At 43.1% G+C, this 22,812-nt stretch overlaps 1 protein-coding gene across 1 annotated transcript; it reads left to right on the forward strand.

The window, feature by feature from the left end:
• Nucleotides 1-10,373: 10,373 nt before the first annotated feature.
• On the forward strand, nt 10,374-11,098 carry SCP2D1 (SCP2 sterol binding domain containing 1). Its single transcript, XM_049651200.1, has one exon. The coding sequence runs from the start codon at nt 10,430-10,432 to the stop codon at nt 10,898-10,900; it is 471 nt and encodes a 156-aa protein (XP_049507157.1). The 5' UTR covers nt 10,374-10,429; the 3' UTR covers nt 10,901-11,098.
• The last annotated feature ends 11,714 nt before the right edge of the window (nt 11,099-22,812 follow it).

The following is a 22,812-nucleotide window of genomic DNA, read 5'->3' on the forward strand; positions in this document are numbered from 1 at the left end:
TTGTATGGAAACAAATTTGACAGTAAATTACATATAAAAAAAGGGATAACAAACTTTCAGTTATAAAATAACACCTTGGGATGAAAAGCACAGGGTACAGAACATACTCAATAATACTATAGTAACTTTGTATGGTGACAGGTGGCAATTACCCTTACCATGGTAAGCACTGCATAACATGCAGAATTGTTGAAGCACTATGTTGTATACCTGAAACTAACATGACCTTGCACATCAACTACACTTAAATAAAAGAGAATTTGAAGTCCTAATACAATGAAATAAAATAAAATAAAATAAAATTCTTAAATAAGTTACTGGGACTTTAAGAATATATTTGTAGGTGAGTTTGGTGTCGTTTAGTTGATTTTTTCCCCCCAGAAATAAAGGCTTCTAGGGCTTGACACTGTCCTCCTGTGGGTGTGGAAGATTAATTGCATCATTGATCTTTACCCTTTCCTGTGTCTACACCTGTCCTAGCATGGGCTGCTGTAACAAAAATACCATATTGGATGGCTTATACCTAACAGGAACTTATTTTTCACTGTTCTGGAGGCTAGAGGTCCCAAGACCAGGATGCCATATGGAGGGGTTCTGATAAGAGCCCTCTTCTGTGTTGCAGACTGCCAACTTCTCATTGTAGCCTCATATGGTGGAGAGCAGAGAAGGAAGCAAGCTAAGCAAGTTTCGTGTGACTGTAATGATAAGGTACACTAATCCCGTTTATGAGGGCCCACCCTCATGCCTCATCTAATCCTCACTGCTTCTTAATACTAACAAATTATGGTGGTAAAATTTGATTTTATGAATTCTTGGGGTACACAAACACTGAGTCCATAATAACACCCTTTGCCATGTAGGCTGTGCCCTCCCACTGTGACTGGGTTTACCCTGGTGTTGTTCTTTGTCCAATAGGTGCCAGCAGAGGCTGGAAAAGTACTCACATAGTTGGGATTGTTCATGCACTGCCTCCAGTATGACAATGTGCCTAGGTTAGCCTGTTAGGGAACGAGCGTCACATGGCATGACCACACCAACTGAAAGACAAACTGCCAAATGTGAGTGAGCCCAGAGGAGACAGAAGAATCACCTAGCTGAGCCCAGCCTAAATTACTGGCCCATTAACTCATGAGCGAAAGAAATGGTTATTGCTTTAAGCCAGGGAGTTTGGGGGTGTTTTATTACACAGCTTTATTGCAGTAATGGATAACTAAAGCCATCTTTTATCCATCAGGGACAGTTTGGAGGAGCTGAATGTGTTGGCTTTACAGACAGTCATACCTTGTAGAATTTAACTCAGAAGTTGCCCAGTAATTACTCACTTGGGCATGCTTATGTTCTATTCAAAGATAAATATAACAGTACCATTAAAAAAAACCAGTACCATTTTAAGTATAGATCTATATCTATATCTGGTATCTATATCTATATAGATATAGATCTATCTTTAGGTCTTTAAAGATCTATCTTGAGCTTTGTCCAAAAATGGGATGCCTTCACATGGACCAGATCCCACTAATGGGAGCTGGTCTCTGTTCCACATGTATAATAGTCTCAAGGGAGTTATTGGGGATTTTTATATGAGTCTGGTGTAATTCAGCAATTAAATTCAGGGACAGCATCCACTAATTTCCTTATGGTGGTTAAGACAGTATTGGGTTTGTTTCCTAGAGTGCTGATGCAAAATCATATTTGACTATTTAAATTTGAATTCATTGTAACTAAATAAAATTAATCTGGTTCTTCAGTAATACTGGCCATATATCAAGTGCTCAACACCCACAGATGGATAGCGGCTACCGCTTTGGAGAGCACAGATACAGAACATTTTCATTATCTCAGAAAATTTTATTGGGCAAGTGCGGTCTCAGTGCTTCTGTTCACATTTCTTATTTACAACATCTTTTCTGTCTAAGCTTCTAGTTTCTGCTGACTGCTTGATTCTGACAGCCCCTCAATCTGTACCCTTTGGGAAAAATGAATTATTGTTTTCTAGATATTTGATAAAACTGAAGCTAGCCTGTTTTGACATTTACAACGTTAAATGTTCTCTTAGTTTACAGGTTACAAAACTGACAGAAGGAGTATCCATGCAGTGAGACTTGGCGGGGGTAGTGAGGGCAGCTGAGAGAATCCCTCAGTTTGAGTTGTAAAATCCCCGAAAAAACTTGAAGGGTAAAGAGAAGAAATTGAGTGTGGGGTGCCTGAGTGTTTCAGTGGGTTGAGCATCCGACTTTGGCTCAGGTCTCAAGCTCGTGGTTAGTGAGTTTGAATCCTGTGTCAGACTCCGTGCTGACAGCTTGGAGCCTGGAGCCTGCTTTGGATTCTCTGTGTGTGTGTCTTTCTCTGCCCCTCCCCTGCTTTCTCTCTCTCTCTCTCTCTCTCTCTCTCTCTCTCTCTCTCTCAAAACTAAATATTTAAATTTTTTTTAAAAGAAGAAAATGAAGCACAAAGAGAGACTATTGGGCAAAATTGTGTTGCATTGGTCAGGTGCCCCTGAACTTGCCCTCCCCACACCCACTGCAGCTGAGCTAGCTTTGCTAGAGGACAGAGCCCACAGCTGGTCTCTACTCTCTGCTTTCCTCAAGAAGGGATTTCCTCCCAAAGCAACTTTTTTTAATGTTTATTTTTTTTTTGAGAGAGAGAGAGAGAGAGAGACAGAGACAGAGACAGAGAGAGAAAGTGTGTGTATGTGTGTGGGTGTGTGTGCGTGCGCTCACGTGCACATGCCCATGCAAGTGGGGGAAGGGTAGAGAGAGAAGAGAGAGAGAATCCCATGCAGGAAGGCTCCACGCTGGCAGTGGCAGAGCCTGATGCAGGGCTTGATCTCACGGTTCATGAGATCATGACCTGAGTCAGACGCTTAACCAACTGAGCCACCCAGATGCCCCCATCCCCTCCAAAGCAACTTCTCCCTGGATCACTTCTGGCCTCTCTTCACCCTTTTACTCACTTGAATGAGAGGACTTTTTTTTTTTTTTTTACTTGGTTTTATTTTATTTTTATTTTGAAACAATCTCAATTATAGAAAATTTACAAGTGTTCTAATTTCCTGAATTATTGTTTTAATATTTTTAATTTTAATTCCAGTATAGTTATCATATGGGGTTATATTAGTTTCAGGTGTATAATATAGTGATTCAACAGTTTTATATGTTACTCAGTGCTCATCATGGTAAGTGTACTCTTTATTCCTCATTACCTATTTCCCCCATCCCCTCATCACCTCCCCTCTGCTAACCGTCAGTTTGTTCTCTTTAGTTAAGAGTCTGTTTCTTGGTTTGTCTTTCTTTCTCTCCTTTCTCATCTGTTTTGTTTCTTAAATTGCACATATGGGTGAAATCATATGGTATTTGTCTTTCTCTGATTGACTTATTTCACTTAGCATTCTCCAATTCCAACCATGTTTTGCAAACAGCAAGATTTCATTTTTTTATGGGTGAATAATATACCTTTGTGTGTGTATATATATATATATATATATATATATATATATTCCACAACTCCTTTATCCATTCACCTATTAATGGACACTTGGGTTACTTCCATAATTTGGCTATTATAAATAATGCTGCCTTAAGCATAGGGGTGCGTATGTACCTTTGAATTAATGTTTTTATATTTTGGGGGTAAGTATCCAGTAGAATGCTTACTAGATCATAGAGTAGTTCTATTTTTAACTTTTTGAGGAAAATCCATATTGTTTTCCATAGTGGCTGTACCAGTTAGCATTCCCACCAACAATGCACGAGGATTACTTTTTCTCCACATCCTACCAATACTTGTTGTTTCTAGTGTTTTTTGTTTTTATTTTAGCCCTTCTGACAGGTGTGAGGTGGTATCTCATCATGGTTTGATTTGCATGTCCCTGACGATGAGCGATATTGAGCATCTTTTCATGTATCTGTTGGCCATCTGTATGTGTTCTTTGGAAAATGTCTGTTCATATCTTCTGCCCATTTTTAAATTGGATTATTCATTTTTTGGGTGTTGAGTTGTTTCAGTTCTTTATATATTTTAGACACTAACCCTTTATCAGATATGTCATTTGCAAATACCTTCTTGCCTTTTATAGTTGATGGTTTGTTGATAGTTTCCTTCGCTGTGGTAGAAGCTTTTAATTTTGATGAAGTCCCAATAGTTTATTTATGCTTTTATTTCCCTTGCCTCAAGAACATATCTAGGAAAGTGTTGCTACAGCCAATGTTAGAGAGATTGCTGCTCTATTTTATAGTACTTGTGGTTTCAAGTCTCACATTTAGGTCTTTAATCCATTTTGAGTTTATTTTTGCATTTGATGTAAGAAAGTGGTCCAGTTTCATTATTTTGCATGTATCTCTGCAGTTTTCCAAACACCATTTGTTGAAGAGACTATATTTTGCCATTGGATATTCTTCCTTGCTTTGTTGAAGAGTAATTGACCATATAATTGTGGGTTTGTTTCCAGGTTTTCTATTCTGTTCCATTAATTTATGAGTCTATTTTTGTGACAGTACCATACTGTTTTGATTACTACATCTTTGTAATATAACTTGAAGTCTGGAATTGTGATGCCTCCAGCTTTGCTTTTCTTTTTTAAGTTTGCTTTGGATATTCCATCTTTTGTGGATGCATACAAATTTTAGGATTGTTTGTTCCAGTTCTGTGAAAAATGCTGTTGATATTTTGGTAGTGATTGCATTAAATGTGTAGTTGCTTTAGGTAGTATAGACATTTTAAAAATATTTGTTCTTCCAATCCATGGGCATGGATTGTCTTTCTACTTCTTTTTATCATCTTGGTTTTTTTAAATCAGTGTTTTATAGTTTTCAGAGTACAGGTTTTTCATCTCTTTCATTAATTTTATTCCTAGGTATTCTGTTATTTTGGGTACCAGTGTAAATGGGATTGTTTTCTTAATTTCTCTTTCTGCTGCTTCAGTATTATTATATAAAAATTCAACAGATTTCTGTATATTGATTTTGTATCCTGCAACTACCAAATTCACTGATCAGTTTTAGCCATTTTTTTGTGTGTGGAATCTTTCAGGTTTTCTATATATAGTATCATGTCATCTGTAAGTAGTGAAAGTTTTATTCCTTCCTTACCAATGTGGATACCTTTTATTTCTTTTTGTTGTCTGATTGATATGGCTAGGACTTTCAGTGCTATGTTGAATAGAAGTGGTGGTGTGGGAGTGGACATCCTTGTCTTGTTCCTGACCTTAGGGGGAAAGCTCTCAGTTTTTCCCCATTGAGTATAATGTTCACTGTAGGTTTTTCATATAAGGCCTTTATTATGTTGAGGTATGTTCCCTGTAAAACTGCTTTGTTGAGGATTGTTCTCATGATGTTTGGGATGATTCTTTTTGGGTGTTAAACCTGGGAAGTATAAACTAAGCTCCTCCACGTCCAGAACTTTCCCTTGGTAGGCCCCTCACTATAATCCCCAGGCATTAGCCTCCCAGGAGTGGGGCTGATAGGTAGTTGGATAGCTCTTGGCTGTAGTGAAAAATGCTTCTATGAACATGGATGTACCAATATCTGTACAGGTGCCTGCCCTTACTTATTTTGGGTATGTTCCCAGAAGTATATGATATACTGGATCATATAGTAATTCTATGGTTAATTTTCTGAGGAGCCACCATGCTGTTTTCTATAGTGCTGCGCCATTCTTCATTCCAGCCAGCAGTGTACAAGGGTTCAGATTTCTCCATATCCTAACCAACATTTGTTTTCTATCTGTGTGTATTCTTAACAGTGCCTAGCCCAGTGCTTTCCATAGTAGATGCTCAACAAATATGTTGAGTGGATGGATATGATGGCAAACTTTAGGATCCTTGAATACTCACATTATCCAAATTCTTGTAGGATTTTGATGAAATTTAGTGAAGAAAAGATCTCAGGAATTCTGGGACATTTCCTCAGAACACCTGACCTTTACAAAGAGGTCATCCTGATGATAATGATGACAGTGAGTTGTGGGGAGCCCTTCCTGCCTGAAGTGAGCTGCCTCCCCTTTTTCTTTAAAATTTTTTTTAAATGTTTATTTCTGAGAGAGAGGGAGAGAGACCAAGCACAAGCGGGAGAGGGGCAGAGAGAGAGGGAGACACAGATACTAAAGCAGACTCCAGGCTCTGAGCTGTCAGCACAGAGCCCGATGCGGAGCTTGAACCCCTGAACTGCACGATCATGACCTGAGCCAAAGTCGGACGCTTAACCAACTCAGCCACCCAGGCGCCCCAGTGCCTCTCCTTTTTCAACGCTGACTAATTTGTTGCCAGATGAAGATGTGGATCCAAGGTTATGAATCTCTCCATGCATATGAAAAAAGTCACAAATCTGCATCTTAAAATGTGGATTCTCTCTTTTTTTATATGTCAGTAGCTGTGGCAGATTGCATTGTTGGTCCTAACTTTTCTCCTCTCCCTGCCTCTTGCCCCATCATGGTGTCTTCATGGGTAGGGTGTGCTCCCCCAACCTTAGACTTTGCTCCTGGCTCTGAGAGTTGCTTTTGCTGCTAGTCTAGGGCAGGAGTGGCATTGAGCCGGGGCCGAGCCTGGGCCTTTCTGCTTGCAGCTCTTGTATTTCTGCCATTACCACAGGAGGGACATGCCTGGCTGGCCCATTGATTGCAGAGAGGTGAGAGACACATGTGTCCTAGAAGAACAACTTCATCCTCAGCCGAGGGCAGCACACCCCAGCCACCCAAAAGACGTGTGAGAAGTAGCTGTTTAATGTTAAAAACTGAGTTTGTTTGTTTGCCACATAATATAGCAAGAGTTAATTGATATAAGACTTAATTAAAAAGTTTAAATTATGCATCGTAGTGCAATAATAGCAACTGATAGATATAGGAACTAATTAAATAAAAAAGGATCCACTGTTCCAGAGGGCTTGTGCCCTCTGCGTTAGACAGAGCTCATACCAGTAGCAACACGCCTCTTTTTGTTTTTAAAGCCAGGTTTATTGAAGTATAGTTTACATATTTAAATGTATCCCTTTTAGTGTACAGTTCTGCATTTTGTTTTTTTTTTATTATATTTTATTTTATTTTATTTTTAAACGTTTATTTTTGAGACAGAGAGAGACAGAGCATGAACGGGGGAGGGTCAGAGAGAGGGAGACACAGAATCCGAAATAGGCTCCAGGCTCTGAGCTGTCAGCACAGAGCCTGATGCGGGGCTCGAACTCACGGACCGCGAGATCATGACCTGAGCCGAAGTCAGCCGCTTAACTGACTGAGCCACCCAGGCGCCCCTACAGTTCTGCATTTTGACAAATACATACAATTGTGTAACTACCACCACCATCAAGAAAAGTTCCATCACTGCACTCCACGCCCACCAAAAAAAAAATTCTCTCTGGCCATTTGTAGACAAATTCACTTTTTACCCCTAACCCACCGCTCATTTTTCTGTTTGTTTGTTTTTACAGTTTTGCCATTTTTAGAGAGTCATATGAATAGAATGATATAGTATGTCATCCTTTCAATCTGTCTTCTTTCTCTCAGCATAAGGCCTCTGAGGTTCATGTGTGCTGTAGAGTGAATCAAGAGATCATTCCCTTTTGTTGCTGAATAGTATTCCATTCTATGATTATGCCAATTTTCGTATCCAAGAGGAAGGGCATAAGAAAATATTTGGATTATCTCCTCTGTTTTGCTTTTATGGACAGTGCTTTTGGGAACGTTTGTTATGTGTCTTTTTGTAGACACGTTTTCATTTTTACTGCATAAATACCCAAGAGGAGAACCTATGGGTTGTGTGATGAGTGTATGTTTGACTTTGACCACCCTACCAAGCAGTCTTCCACAACTGCAGCAACCTTGTGCACTCCCACCCACCATACACAGGAGCTCCAGTTGCTCCACAGCCTTGCCAACACTTGCCATTGTCAGTCTTTACAATATTAGCGATTTTAGTAGATGGGAAGAAATCTCTCATTATATTTTAATTTGCATGTCCTCAGGGACTCATGATGTTGAGCACCTTTCCATGTGTATATTGGCCATTCATACTGGAATTCCTTTTTTAAGTTTATTTTTTTTTATCTTGAGAGAGAGAGAGAGAGTGCTAGTGAGGGGCAGAGTAAGAGGGAGAGAGAATCCCATGCAGCTCCCCATGAACCATGAGATGAGCCAAAACCAAGAGTCAGACACTTAACTGACTGAGCCACCCAGGTGCCCGCATACTGAAATTTCTTTAATGGTAGAAATACTTAGTTGTAAAAGATAGGAACTCATGAAGGGGAAAGATATGGGCTTGGAACTGTGTTCCCCTCTGACATGCTGAGGCAGGAGTGGACCTGTGTGAATAATTCAGAAGGAACAACCCTGTCCTGAGGAAAAGCAGTTATGGGTGGGGTGGGTGGCAATGGGGCCAGTTCACTGTTGATGGCTCACAGCAATATTACTGAGGAATTGCTCACCTCTTCATTTAAAATTCTCTATGCAAATGTCCATACCAGGTGGCTTCAAGGTGAAGTCTTGGTTTTGGAGGCCACTGGGTTTTATTTAACTGCTCCATGTTGATAATACTAGCTCATGCATCATGTACCAAAGAAAATATACCAAACCTTTTTTTTTTTTAATTTTCTGCATTCCTCCCAGAGAGAACAAAGCTATCAGCAACTCCATTTAATATAGTTTCACTTGCATATAAAAGCAGCATGGCTAGGAAAGGACATAGACACCCACTTGGTGGAGCTCCTAATGGCCAAACATGGGACAGTGTGAGCAAGAAAATAAATAATGATAGTAATAGATTATGACCCACAGAATAAAACAAATATTACAAGTCCATACTGAGATAAAAATATAGTTGAACAAATAAAGAGATGGGGGAGATGGGACAGCAATTCTTACAGCAGAATTTCAATTGTTAAATCCAAGGGGAGTGATGGAGATGGAAAATGGCCATTTGGCACACATCACACTGATGGACCACTGATGGATGCAAAGAGGAGACGGTTGAAGTATGATTTGAAACGGGATATTGGCAAAGTCTTAGTATCTCCTTATAAGTTACTTATTACAAGGGAGAAACAGTAACTGCAGTGGAGAAAACTTGTGGACATCACCTTGACCAAGTGATCAAGGTCAGTGTCACCAGTAATGGGACACAGCAATACCATGTAGCTCCTGATATGATGCACTGAGAAGGACACAAGATCATCTCTGTGGTACTTTGGCCCAAAATGCATAACCTCAACCTGATCATTAAAAAACATTAGACCCCAATGAGGGACATTTTACAGAATAACTGGCCAGTATTCAAAAGTCTCAAGGTCATTATAGACAAAGACTGAAGAACTCCCAGACTGGAAGGCACTAGGAAGACATAAAAACTAAATTCAGTGCAGGACCCTGGACAAGAAGGTGGATTGTGGACCAGAAAATAGATATTAGGGGGACAATTGGCAAAATTTGAGTATGGTCTGTAGATTAGTTAATAGTATTGTATCTACATTTCTTTCCTGGTTTAGATCATAGTACTGTGCTATGTAAAATATTAACATTTGATTAATATTTGGGGAAATGGGATGCAGGTGATACAGAAAATCTGTACTGTTTTTAGAAACTTTTTCTAAGTCTGACATTATTTACAAATAAACATATACTTGGGTTGTAGAGTCATTCTACCTCTGTTTAAACCTGGCTACCCTACTAACTAGTTGTCTGACTTTGGACAAGTCATTTCATTCCTTGCCTCAGTTTCCCTATCTATAAAATGGGAATAAATATAGTACCTACCTCAGAGGGTTGTAATGAAGATTAAAAATGTTAGTACATGTGCCATGCCTACAACAGTGCCTTCACACAGTAAGGGCTGTATTATTACATGCAATTATCGTGTGAGGTCAGCAGCATCTTCTATTGATCTTAGGGATATTCCTTTCTCCCCCCTCTCTCACTGTGCCTATGAAACTTTCTGATGCAAGTCCTGGTGCTGATTCTTTCTCTGACCAGCCATTTTTCTCTAAAAGCATTTCCCCTTCCGTCAGCAGCCAGGTAATGCCAAATCCAACATCAGGATCTGTGCATTAAGGATTATCCACTTTTGAAGGAATCAAAATAACTGCTCTCTGAGTTAAGATTGCTACCAGAGATGCCTGCATTGGAAAGACAGAGCTCACATCACCGAAGAACCTTCTGGGGTCCCTTTCTCTTATTCCTAACATGGGGTCCAGAATTTTCCAGACTTGTGAGACTAACAGCCCTGATTGGTTTGAGGGAGTGGTGGTGTGGATATGCCTCACAATTACCTATCTGAGACTTCACCCCATGTCACATTTTAGTATCTATTTGACCAATAAGACTGCAGCACACACACTGGCCTCATTCCTTGCTTGGGCCTTACCTTTGATGTCACAATCTGACTTATAGATATTAATCTGGCCACAGCTGCTCACAAACCAGACGGCAAGGTCAAGAGGAGCAGCACAGTAAGATGTGGAAGAGAATTGACCATCAACCCAAAATCAAAGCAGGGGATGGACCTCAGGCAGCCCAGCTCAAAGAACTGGGTGCAGCTCAGGAACCTGCCATGTCACACGCTCTAGAGCTGTCAGAATTCCAGAGCTTTCCTGTGTTTGAAGACATTAGCCATCACGTCAAAGAAGAGGGGGCCCAACTGGTAAAGAAAGTCAATGCCATCTTTCAGCTGGACATCACCAAAGATGGGAAGACCATTCTGCAGTGGACCATCGATCTGAAGAATGGTTCTGGGGACATGTATCCAGGACCTGCCAGGCTCCCAGCAGACACTATCTTCACAATCCCAGAACCCATCTTTATGGAGTTGGTTTTGGGCAAAATGAACCCTCAGAAGGCTTTCCTTGCTGGCAAGTTCAAAGTGAGTGGCAAAGTTCTGCTTGGTCAGAAGCTGGAGAGGGTTTTCAAAGACTGGGCTAAATTTTAAGCATGTAAAATAACAAGGAAATGATCAGAACTTCTCTCCGATTATGTTGAGCAGAAATCATGCTTGAACTGAAGATTAAAGCAAAAGTATCCATTATTTTTACTCAAATGCTTCCTATTCAAGTTTGATTAATTTTCATGCTGATGTGTTCATTTTTAGTGAGGGTTCTAGAGCAGTAAAGAGTGTTGGAGTACATCACCTAAAATCTTTGTCTTTTTCTTTTTTTAGACTCATGTATGCTATAATGTGCTAGGGTGAAAGCCATACAGAAAAATGGGTGGTTTTGACAGTTGGATTTAGATGCTTTCACGATTGAGTTCCTGAGAAGTTTGTTTGTTTTTTTATGCTTTGGGGAAAGAAGTGCCAACTATCACTGTGTAGGTTTGCATGCCCGTTGGTAACTTGGTTCTTGGAGGAAATTTTAAGTTTGCAGAGCTCTGGGAGGGTGGGCTCCATAGCTGTGTGGGTGGAGCAAGGTCTAGAGGTCTTGGTGTATCATGACTTTGGATGCATTTAATTCCAAGAGAATCCAAGGGCTTGGAAGATGTTCTAGGCTGCTGGATCTTAAACTAGAGCCCATATCATACCACTTGCAAGACTGGTGACAGCCTGCTGGGGTCCACCTCAGGGTTTCAATGCCATAGGTCTGGGCTGGGGAGAATATTCATTTCTAACAGGTTCGCAGGTGACGCTGATGGGATCACCGCTGGAGAACCTTTGCCTTAGTTCATGCTGCAGCTTTCAGGACTGACCAAAACCATTCTGTTCTAGACCGTTGAGATGTTGCCATTATTTAAAGGATCTCTTAGAATCTCCCCACACCCATGGGCCATTTCTGAAGTGTCAGGAGCTTGTGCACTGAGCATTTTACAAAACCAAAGGTCATCCTGGGAGATTTTCCCTCTGGGAGCCCTGTCCATACATTGGGAGGACTGGAATGAGCCAGCTGCTGCCTGATGTGACCTCTATGGGTGACATTTATTCCCATGTGGTCTGTGTATACCTTTACCATGCATACCTTTATACTGTGAAACCCACACGAAAGGGTCCTTAAAACAGTGTGCTCAAACATATGCCTACCAAATGATCCAGCTATTCTGTTCTTAGGTATTTTCCAAAGAGGAAAGAAAGCATGTGTGCAGGCACAAAAATGTGTACTTGAGTGTTCACAGCAACTGCATTTGCAATAGTCCCAGACCGTAAATAAGCCAAAAGTCCATCAATAGGTGAATGGATGAACAAATTGTGCTATGTTGTACCCTGGAATACTACTTGGATGTACAACAACATGGATGAGTGTCAGAATATGCTGAGTAGAAGAAACCAGAGAAAACCAAGTATGGGCTATGTGGTTCTATTTATGTAACATATTAGAAAATGCAAACTGTGAGGACAGAAGATCAGTGGTTGCCAAGAGACAGGGATGGGGAGCAGGGGGGTTTGGGAGGGGCGATTGTAAATGGCTATGAGGAAACATGGGGATGATGGATAGGTTCATTATCTTGATTGTGATGATGGTTTCAGAGGTACATATATAGGTAAAACATCAAATTGTATACTTTGTATACACATAGGCAGTTTATTTTGTGTCAGTATAAACTCAGCAACACTGGACAACCTGCCATCCTTGTCCAAAGTGAAGGCTTTATAAAGAGTATTTAAAGCTCTGCCTTTCTCTCAGCACAAGTCCTCTGACCTCATCATGTGCCTTCCTTTCCAAGCCATTACTGATTTTGGTGGCTCTGTAGAGGCCTTCCTAAGTTCCCCTTGTCAGAAACAGGCAGAGTGAGGGCTTGTTGCTAACAAAATCTCATTCTCTCAGTGGGAAACAAAGAGGCCCTTTGTTTAGTCCGTGTTCAGCTCCGTGGTAAGGGACTGTTCAGGGTTTATGAGTGGGGATGTGGAGCACTCCCTGGTCTCTTTCCTCACCTCGTCATTAGGTAGATGATGTGTGTGGGGATCCTGCCAATGCCCCTGCCTAGGGGAGCAGTGGGCATCTCAGAGGCTTCTGACTGATTTTGAGTGCTGTTGTGACTACTCAGCTTGCCTGGTCCATGCACCTCCATTACAGCCATATTTAGGAGTTGTCAGGCATAGCCAGGCAGGTGTTTGGGATGCTGTGTTCAGATATGGCTTGCTCAAGCTCATTCCCTGAGTTGGTCCTAGCCTCTGGAGGCTGGCCTTGAGATGGGGGTTGCTCAGAGATGAGGTAGGAGGGGGAGAGGGGTGAGAGTCAGGGAAGGGTTGCAGAGGGTCATGACTAGGCTGCCATCTGACCAAAGGGAGGCCCATCACATAGACTGGACAGTGACCTACGACCCATTATGGCTTGGGTCAAAATGTGTCCCAAGCCAATTAGATCCCTTTCTCAGGGATTTGGAAGTGAGAAGCAGAAAGGCTGAGCTACAGGTGAGCAGTGGGAATGGAATCCATCTGAAAGGCTGGGATGTGGGGTATTGGGGGTAGGTGAGGAAGGCGCTGTGGGGGATGGGCAGCCACCATGGTACTAGGTGGAGTTGGAAGAGCCAAAGCCTTGAATAAGAAAAGTGATCTGGTTCACACCTGAGAGAAGAATCCATACCTTGGGAAACACAACAGCAAACCCCTTTTCAAATCGCACAGTGCTGGGATGCCATGTGGAATAGCTGGAGCAACTCAGATTTTAGAATGAGAAACGTGGTTTTGGGCTCTGGGTTACCACTTCACATCCAAGTAATAACAGGGAATTACTGAACCACCCTGTACCTCAGCTGCCTCATCTAGAAATGAGGCCACTAGGTCTTATGACATCAGGTTGTTGGGTAGCTCCTAGTAGGTCATGCTCAGTGTAGTCACTGGCCCAGGTGGGTTTTCCATGCTTATGTAAGTGAGTTCCATTATTTCTGGATGAGAGGGAAGAGGGGACTTTCCCTGGCTTCCTGCTGCCTCCCAAGAAAGTCCATATTGGGAGACTTTCTTTCTGCCTTTTCACCTACACTCAGTTGATGCCCCAGAAGGTCACATCTAGCTCAGAACACACATCTGTATGTTGCTTGGTCTGCACAAGTTTGGTTAGTACAGTGTTTTTAAAGATTGAATGAAGATATTTTATATAAAAATTAGATTTCTGGGTTCTCCTGAAAATTTGGATTATTTGGTCACACTGAGCCTGAACTCCTGCCAGACAACAGCTCAGGAAACAGAGAATGGGGTGGACTCTCCGGACAAGCCTGGGCCCCACGCTCCACACTGTCTTCTTGACTCCCAAGATGAATTTTGGTGGCCCTCTGCCCTTGAGCCTGGGCTGTCGTTTCCTCCAGCTGGGCCTGGTTTGCTGGGGCCCCTGGAGGTGTTTGCCTTCATGACTGCACCTCCCCACAATACATGGTCTTACTCTTCCCCCTAATGGAAATACCTGGCGTTAGTTTTCTATTGCTGTGTGACAGATTACCATAATTTAGCAGCTTAAAACAGTGCCCATCTGTTATCTCACAGTCTCTGTGGGCCAGAAGTGTGGGTGGACTCAGCTGGGTTCTCTGCTCTGGTGTCATCTAACAAGGGCTAAAGTCAAGATGCTGGCCAGGCTGGGCTCTCATCTGGGGTAAAGTCAAGATGCTGGCCAGGCTGGGCTCTCATCTGGGGTTTGGGGGGAGAATCTGCTCCAAGCTCATCTGGGTGTGGCCTTATTCAGTTCCTTGTGGTTGTAGGACTGAGGCCAGTGTTTCCCTGCTGATTGTGAGTCAAGGATGCTCTGTCAGCTCCTGAAGGTCCCCCACATTCCTGGTCACATGGCTCCTCCATCTGCAAAGCCAATGGTGGTGTGGGAGGTCCTTCTTAGGCTTCAGACCTCTCTGACCTCTTCTGCCTTCATCTTCTGCCTCCTTTTAAAGGACTTGAGGGATTGTGTTGGGCCTACCCAGAAATCCAGGATAATCTCCCTATTTTTGTGTCAACTGATGAGTCACCTTAATTACATCTATGGATTCCCTTTTGCCATGTAAGGTGATGCTATGGACTGAATGATTATGCCTCCTTCCCCCAAGTTTATCTGAGCTCCCTCTTTTCTATCATGTGAAGATATAGCAAGAAGATGTCACCTACAAGCCAGGAGGAGAGAATTCACCTGCCCCTGACCATGCTAGCGCCTGATCTCAGACTTCCAGCCCCCAGGACTGGAGGAATAAGTATCTGTTATCTGTTGTTAAAAACACCCAGTCCACAGTACTTTTGTTATGGCAGCTTGAGCTGACAGGCAGTATATTCATGGGCATGACATGCCATCACATCCACAGTCCTGGGGACTAGGGCATAGAATCATCCTGGGGCCATATTCTGCTCACTTCCCCCCACCCCTCCAAATCTACCATCTAAACCCTACCCACCCTTCCTCCAGGAAGCTGCCCCAACTCCACTGTCAGCTTCCTCTCCCGCAGTGCTTCTGACCCTCTTCTTTCCAGCCCACATACTGTGGGTGCCTGACCTGTCTGGGCCATCCAGGCACCTTGGGTTGCTCAGCACAGTTTCATTTTACATTTCTGGCTTGATGTTCGGTTTGTGGCACTGCCTCCTTCAGAAGGGTCTCAGCGTGGATGATGGGAGATGTGGCTGGCCTGCACACCTCCCTGTGCTGGTACAGTGCTGAGGGTAGGGATCACTCAGGGCCTGGTTTCACTTTGTCTCATCCTTTCAATGCCTGGTACCCACTGTACATTCCCTAAATGTTTGTAGAATGAACAAACAAACTCCTTATTTTTTTTTTGAAAACTATGCACATGGAAAAAGAATTCAAATAGTGCAAAAGAATATGTGAAGAAAATTTGCTTCTTCATACTTTTCCTGACTCCTTTCTCCTAATTTTATGCCAAGAGGCACCTAGAGTTACCAGTTTCTTGTGTGCTCTCCCAGATAGGTACAAATTCCCCTAATGTACATGTGCCAATTTCCACTTTTTTGTTTTTACAGGAACAATAGCTGACCACAGAGACTGTTCTCCACCTTGCATTAAAAAAAAAATGTTTTATTTATTTTTGAGAGAGTGCAAGTGGAGGAGGGGCAGAGAGAGGGGGACAGAGGATCTGAAGTGGGCTCTGTGCTAACAGCCATGAGCCCTATTTTGGGGCTTGAACTCACGAACCGTGAGATCATGACTGGAGCTGAAGTCAATGCTCAACCAACTGAGCCACCCAGGTGACCCCCTCCATCCTGCATTTTAACTTATTCTAAACGGTTACACATAGATCCCTTCTTCAAAGAGTGCCCTCCTGAAGCATTAAAGGTTCCACTTGACTTATCCAACTGAAACTTGTCTCACATTTCCTTGTGTTCTTTAGGGAAAACCTGACAATAGGCAGCTTTCCTGGCGAAGGTTGCAAAGTGGACCCCTCTTCATTGGGAAACAATCCTCAGGGCAGGAATCTTGGGTTTAGAGAGGCTAAAGTATGCTGAGGTTCGGCTGGAGAAAGGAGTTAGTTCAGGGCTTGGGCTAAAAGAGCTTCCTTGGGGATCCACCTCCTTCAGCTCAGAAAAGACTTAGCCTACTCTGGGCCTGGAAGGGATGAGGCAAAAGACTCATGGCCCCCATGGCCCTCATGGAGGTTTCTCTGATTACCCATGCTGGGGTATAGTCCAGCCTGAGGTTCTGGAACCTGTGGCAACTGTTAGGGCTCCTACTGTTTTGCAGCTGATTTCCTAGCTCCACAGAGGGGAAATGGCAGTCTCAGCTCCCAAAGGTAGGTTTGTTCACATGTCTTTAGGCATGATATCCAGGAAAGCATCAGCAACAAGGGAAAGCTTTCTGTTCTGGAGAGTTTAAGTTAGGGCAGATTTTAGATTTTTAGCAGTGAGCTGCCAGATTTCATTTGTTCATAGGCTGATTAATCCAGTAATCTAATAAATATTTGCTGAGCACTTATCATTTGTTAGACACTAATGATATTATGTTGGTATTACACCAGTGATTTATGAGACCAGGATTCGTTCCCTTTGGTCAGACCCCATTATGATGGGTTTCTTCTTTACCATACTTGTTACTAAATACTCTGGAAATCACTGTTTGTTCTAGGTGCTAGGGGACAAGTGCTGAGCAAGCAGAGGTTCCTCTTCTCCTAGGCTTTCATTGTTGGACGAATTGTTGGATGGGGGCCATATGTGGGTGGTGGGGAAACAAACAGTAAACAAATAACCAAGCAAAATGATTTCAGAAGGTGAGCACAGTTGTCCCACAGTGGACACGGGTCCACTTACATGTAGATTTTTTTTTTTTTGATAAATGCAGTACTGTACTTTGAATATATTTTCTTTTCCTTATGATTTTCTTAATAACATTTTCTTTTCTCTATTTCATTGTAAGAATACAGGATATAATATATATAACCTACAAAATATGTGTTAATCAACTGTTTATGTTATTGGGAAGGCTTTCAGTCAGCAGTAGGCTATTAGTAGTTAAGTTTTGAGGGGGGTCAGAGATATACATAGATTTTTTTACTACATGGCGGGGGGTCAGTGCACCTAACCTTCACGTTGTTGAAGGGTTGACTGTATAACTGAAAAGGAGAAAAGTGGTAATGTAGCTACGGGGAGCTGGGTGGTCAAGGAAGGTCTCTCTGAGAAGGGGCTGCCTGAATTTGATGCCCTGGAAACAGACCACAGGGCAAAGATTTGACTGACAGCAGCTTACCTGGAAGGCAGTCCTGGGAAACACCTGTCAGGGAATGGGGACTATGAGACTGGACAGGAAGGCAGGAGATTCCTGTTTGTAATTGAACCCATGGGGATGTTCAAGGAGATACACTTTAGAGAGAATCATCTCACCAAGGAAAGGCTGTGGAATTTTTAAACCAGCTCCCATCAGCCTTTGTTGGATAGCTGCTCCTGGACCAGGGGCTGTTGGCTCCCAGGCAGAGTGAGCTCCAGGCACCTAAGAAAGCTCTCAAGCAGGTGGAAATCAACTGGAGTATACAGTGATAGTGAGACCCAAAAATGGACCGTAGTAGGTGCTGACTTTGGCCACCCTAGCAGGACTCTAACTTGTTGGGGGTAAGAGCTTGGACTCTAGGATGAGACTGCGTGGGGCTGGGTCTTGCCCTTGCCACTTCCTAGCTGTGGCACCTTGGGCACATTGCTTTTATTCATTTACTTTTTTAAATACACTTTTTGTAGAGAAAAGCTTGCAAATCCTAGGTGTGCAGCTCAACAGATGTTCCCAAATGGAATAAACCCCCATAACCAGCACCTGGGTTGGGAAATAAGACAGATCAGTACCCAGGAACCCCCCTCTCATGCTGCCTCCTACTTACTTCCTCCTTGAGGGTACCCACTATTTTGACTTCTAACATTGTAGATTTTAGTATTGCCTGTTTTTGTATATATATAAATGGCTTCTTCCACCCAGCATTCTGTGTCTGAGACTCATGTATACTGTCCAGTGTAGTTACGTTGTTCATTTCACAGTTGAGTGGTGTTTCATTGTATTCAGATTGTTTCCAGTTGATTCCAGGGCTATTTTGAATAGTGCTGCTGTGAGCCTTCTTGTAGGTCCGTGTAACCAGAAGTCCCTCTCTGTCACTTAGTATCTGAGTTTGCAAAGACAGCCGTGGCATAGCATCTTGCATAAGTAGGTACTTCATGAATGTTTGTGGCATGAATTGAGAGGCGGGGCAAGTCCAGAGGTAGAGAAATAGCTCATGTTGGGGTTGGGCATGGGATTTACTTGTTGTCTGACCTGCTCCATGGTCATGGACTTTGGACCCCACTTGCTGGGTTTTGAAGGGAAACTCTTCTAGCTGGAAAGAACTCTGCCCAGTGCCTGCACTGGCCTACCTCATGGAGTACCCCCAAGCTGCTGCTGCTGAAGATCCTTTTTAACTTTGCTTTGTGGAAAAAAAGTTCTTCCAGAATTGTGACTTGGCTAATCACAAGAAACATCTGTGACCTCCTAAAAATATCTGCTTTATACCATTCTGTGGAGCACAATATTTATATAGCCCAGCAGTGTACTTAAGTTCATGTTTAGCCAACTCTGAAAAACAGCTGGGGGCTCCTGAAGTCCAGGACGAGATTTGCAGGTGGCCAGTGAACCCAGATGGGAAGGAGGCCCCTGAGGATGCTCCCACAGCTTGAGGAGGGAGGAGTGTGGAGTGATCTGGAGATGGGGGTGGGGTGAGGAGTTGAGGAAAATACCATGATGGAGGGCTGCTTGGCTCACTGGGGCAGCTGGAGTAGTCACTGGAGTAGTGACTATCTCCATGGTTCTGTCTGGCAGCCTCTGGAACATTTCCAGCTGAGGAAGGCTTTCCCTTAACTGATCAGAAAGTGCCTCATCCCTAAGTACCTTTTTTCATTGTTTTGTAGCTTGAGTGTACTAAGTGGGGGACTGGTAGATTTTTTCTGGAGATGTTCGTGCTTGTTTCCGGGGAATTACATATATTAGTCAGGATTTTAACCAATAAGGGGGTGGAGCTGTGTATGCTTTCTTTCTCCTCGAGGATAAAGAAAAGAGCATGGTTGAAGACATCTTTTTTAGACAAAAGGATCCCCTAGCTTTTCAAGTTTATTTGAGTCCCTGGTGGCCTGCAAAACAGGATTGGAACCTGTTACAGGCAAGTGATCTCAAAACTTCGCTGAAGGCTTGAGGACTCCATTCAAACATGGGTGTCTTCAGGAGTGCTTCCAAAGCACAAATGTTTTGGGGGGTGGGATTCAGAAGGGCGTCTGGGGGAGTTTGATGACAAGTTGGGAGTTAGGAAGACAGTTCAAGGCTGGCACCTCTCCCTTTGACTATCTCCTTCATTGGGAATCCTGCTCTTTGCATAAGGAAAAGGCACAAACTGTTGATGTTGCCAACCCCTAAGCATATATTCATACATTCAGTGATAATTACTGAGCACCTACTATGTAATGTGTCTGCTCGGCCTTGTACTGAGTGTAAAGGATGCAGTGGTGAGCAGTGCATGGACCCCTCCTCTCCTCAGGGAACTTCCAGTGTGATCCCTGGCTACACATTGTGGTGAGAGCTCATAAGAAAAAGCTGAGGGGGTTCTCGCAGCCTGCATGGGGGTCAGGACAGGCTTCCTGGGGAATGAGATCAGAGGAGTGAGTGGGAGGTAACTTCAGATGGGGCAGAGATGAGACCATTCCAGGCACAGGAAACAGCATGTACAAATGCCCTGTGGCTGGCAGAGCAAGATAAATTCCAGGAACAGAAGACCAGGCCTGTGGGGCTGGAGCATGGTGGTCAGTGATGGATATTGTCAGAAGGCTGGTCAGGCATGGGAGCCAGCCAGAGCATGGCCTTCTAGTCTGGTGATAGGACTTGTCCTCCTCACGGGATCTGAGTCTGAGAAATGCCTGCAAAGATGTGGACACAATGTTGGCTGGCCCTGTATAATGGAAGAGTAGGTTCAGATGGGGGATGTTACTCTCCAAATTGGGTCCAAAGACTCATAAAGCTGGGATTTCCAGAGGATACAGTTTTTGGTACCCCAGATTCCTCCAGGCTCTGTTGGTAAACCTCATGATGAAGGTGGTTCTGTGACATCACTGAAGGGACAGTGACCAAAGACCTAAATATAAGACTCTGCCCCAGGAAACTGAGGGTTTTGTATCAGTGTCTGTCCAGGCTGCAGCCTAATGGGTCAGTAAATAGGCTCGAGAGGAGAAACAGGGGCGCCTGGGTGGCTTAGTTTGTTGAGTGTCTGACTTGTGATTTCAGCTCAGGTCATGATCTCAGGGTTGTGGGATCAGGCCCTTTGTGGAGCCTGCTTGGGATTCTCTCTCTCCCTCTCTCTCTGTCCCTCTCCCACTCTCCAAAAATAAAAATAAAAAATAAGATGTTAAAAAAAGAAGAGAAACAGCCAAGGGGAGAAAGAAAGCCGCCCATTCCCAACGGCACTATCTTTTCTCCTAAGTCTAAAGGAACCTTGAAGCCATGAATTTGTGGCAAGGCCATGGTGTGCAGCAGGCAGGCTGGGGACGTGAGGCAGTGGGAAGCTGTAAGAGGGTCAGAGAATGCCATGGCATCCTGGTTCTATGGCCAACCAGACGTGCGATGCCATCCTTCCATCCCCAGTGGGGCTGTTTCTCTTCAAGCCTGTGACGGGAGACACAACCCCAGCTGATCCCCATTTGCCTTGGACATTTATAATTCTTAAAAAAAAAAGAGAGTCAGTATTTGAAAGTTACCTGGGAAAGGAGATGTCAGGTCAGTGAAAACAGTGAGGTGGCATCTTGGGCACATTTGTCTAGGTGCCAGTCACCTTAGTCCCTTGTCATCTCCACTGGGAGAGGTCCTGAAATTATTTGCATTTCTACTGGGAGGGTGAAGACCTGGCAAGGGCTAGGCCTCAAAAAGATGATGGCGCTTCCTCCCACTTAACACATGTGATTAGAAATAAAAAGTGTGCTAAACTATAAATCAAGCACAAAGATAGACCAAGGTCTGGGTTTTTCTCCATGATGACTGGTTTGATGTCTTTTGAAATGTTATTACATATAATTTTAGTTATTTTTAATGTGAATTTGAGAGACGTGATTCTGAAATCATTTAATATAAAGTTATAACAAAGTCTCACTTCATGATACAAACATAGAGTATCATTACATTAAAGTTGGTTGGGAATTGCAAAATTTGAAAGCTGTCAAGAAAGAATGGTTTGTAAGGTGCGTTTAAGATACTGCCCATGGCAGCAAGCTGCTTGAGCTGGTAAAGCGAAAACCCACCAACTTTTGTGAGGGTCTTGCCTTATGTGAGCTGGGATTTACACAAGGTCTTCAGGAGAGCATCTTTCCAATAAATACAACTGCCACATAGCAAATTATTTTTTGGGAAACAGAGAAACCCCGAGTGCCTTTGAATTGCATGTGGCCGTGCTAGGGACTCACTCTGCCTGCTGGGTCATCTGGGTCATCTAGGGGAAGATAAATTGAGTGACTTGGACAAGGGCACAAGATAAGGGTGGGGACAGGATTTGAAAATAGGGACGTTTGACTCTAAACACCTTATTGAGAGAGGTTTAGTGTCCTTAACCTCCTCCCATAGAATTGTTTAAAAAACAAAAATCAAAGTGCTAGATAGGACTTTGAAATTCACCTAATCCTGGGTTTACCTTTCAGAGTGGAATAAACTTAAATCCAGAGGACTGAAGAATGCAAGGCTATGGTTGTTGTAATCCCAGGGGTTTACTGGTCTTCCTGGGAATCTTCTAAAGGTGGACCTGAGCTCTATTCCAAGCAGGTTCCCAGCCTCACTTGTGTGACCACCAGGAGGAAACTTGCCCTCCATGAGCTCCAGCCTTGCCTTTCTCAGGGAATCAGATAAGTTGGATTAGGTGGACTCCCACATTCCTGCAAGCGCCAGAGTTCTCTAACTCTGATTCCAGATGCTTCTCGCTGAGCTACTTCCCCTGTCTCTTAGGAAAGACATTGTGGTGGTGGAAAGGGGCTGGTCCCATAAGGGATGGGGTTGTGTAGGTGAATCAGTAATGCATAGGTGATCATTTTTCTGAGAGAAGTTTATTTAATAAAGGTCAAATAAATTTTTCTTTCTTTTTTTCCCTTTTATTTAAAGAAATAGCCAGCGTCAGAGCTCAAGACAATGGACTAGTGACTGTGGAATTTTAATTGTTCGTCATTACAAAGAATCATCCAAAGATGCTGTCCCATTTTTATACTCTGCACACAGCACAAAATCCACTTGCACATACATGTGTATCCCATACCCTCTGGGACTCAAGCATCACGATGAGCAGGTTATCAGTGAGCTGGTTCAAGGCAGCCAGGTATGAGCAGGACTCAGGCAGTGGCTTTTATTTATTTATTTATTTATTTATTTATTTTTTATTTTTTAATATATGAAATTTACTGTCAAATTGGTTTCCATACAACACCCAGTGCTCATCCCAAAAGGTGCCCTCCTCAATACCCATCACCCACCC

Source organism: Panthera uncia, assembly GCF_023721935.1.
Source record: "Panthera uncia isolate 11264 chromosome A3 unlocalized genomic scaffold, Puncia_PCG_1.0 HiC_scaffold_11, whole genome shotgun sequence".
NCBI classification, from domain to species: Eukaryota; Metazoa; Chordata; class Mammalia; order Carnivora; family Felidae; genus Panthera; species Panthera uncia.

Excerpts from the sequence above, each read along its gene's own strand:
- SCP2D1 (XM_049651200.1), top strand. The coding sequence starts at position 10,430 with ATGTGGAAGAGAATTGACCATCAACCCAAAATCAAAGCAGGGGATGGA.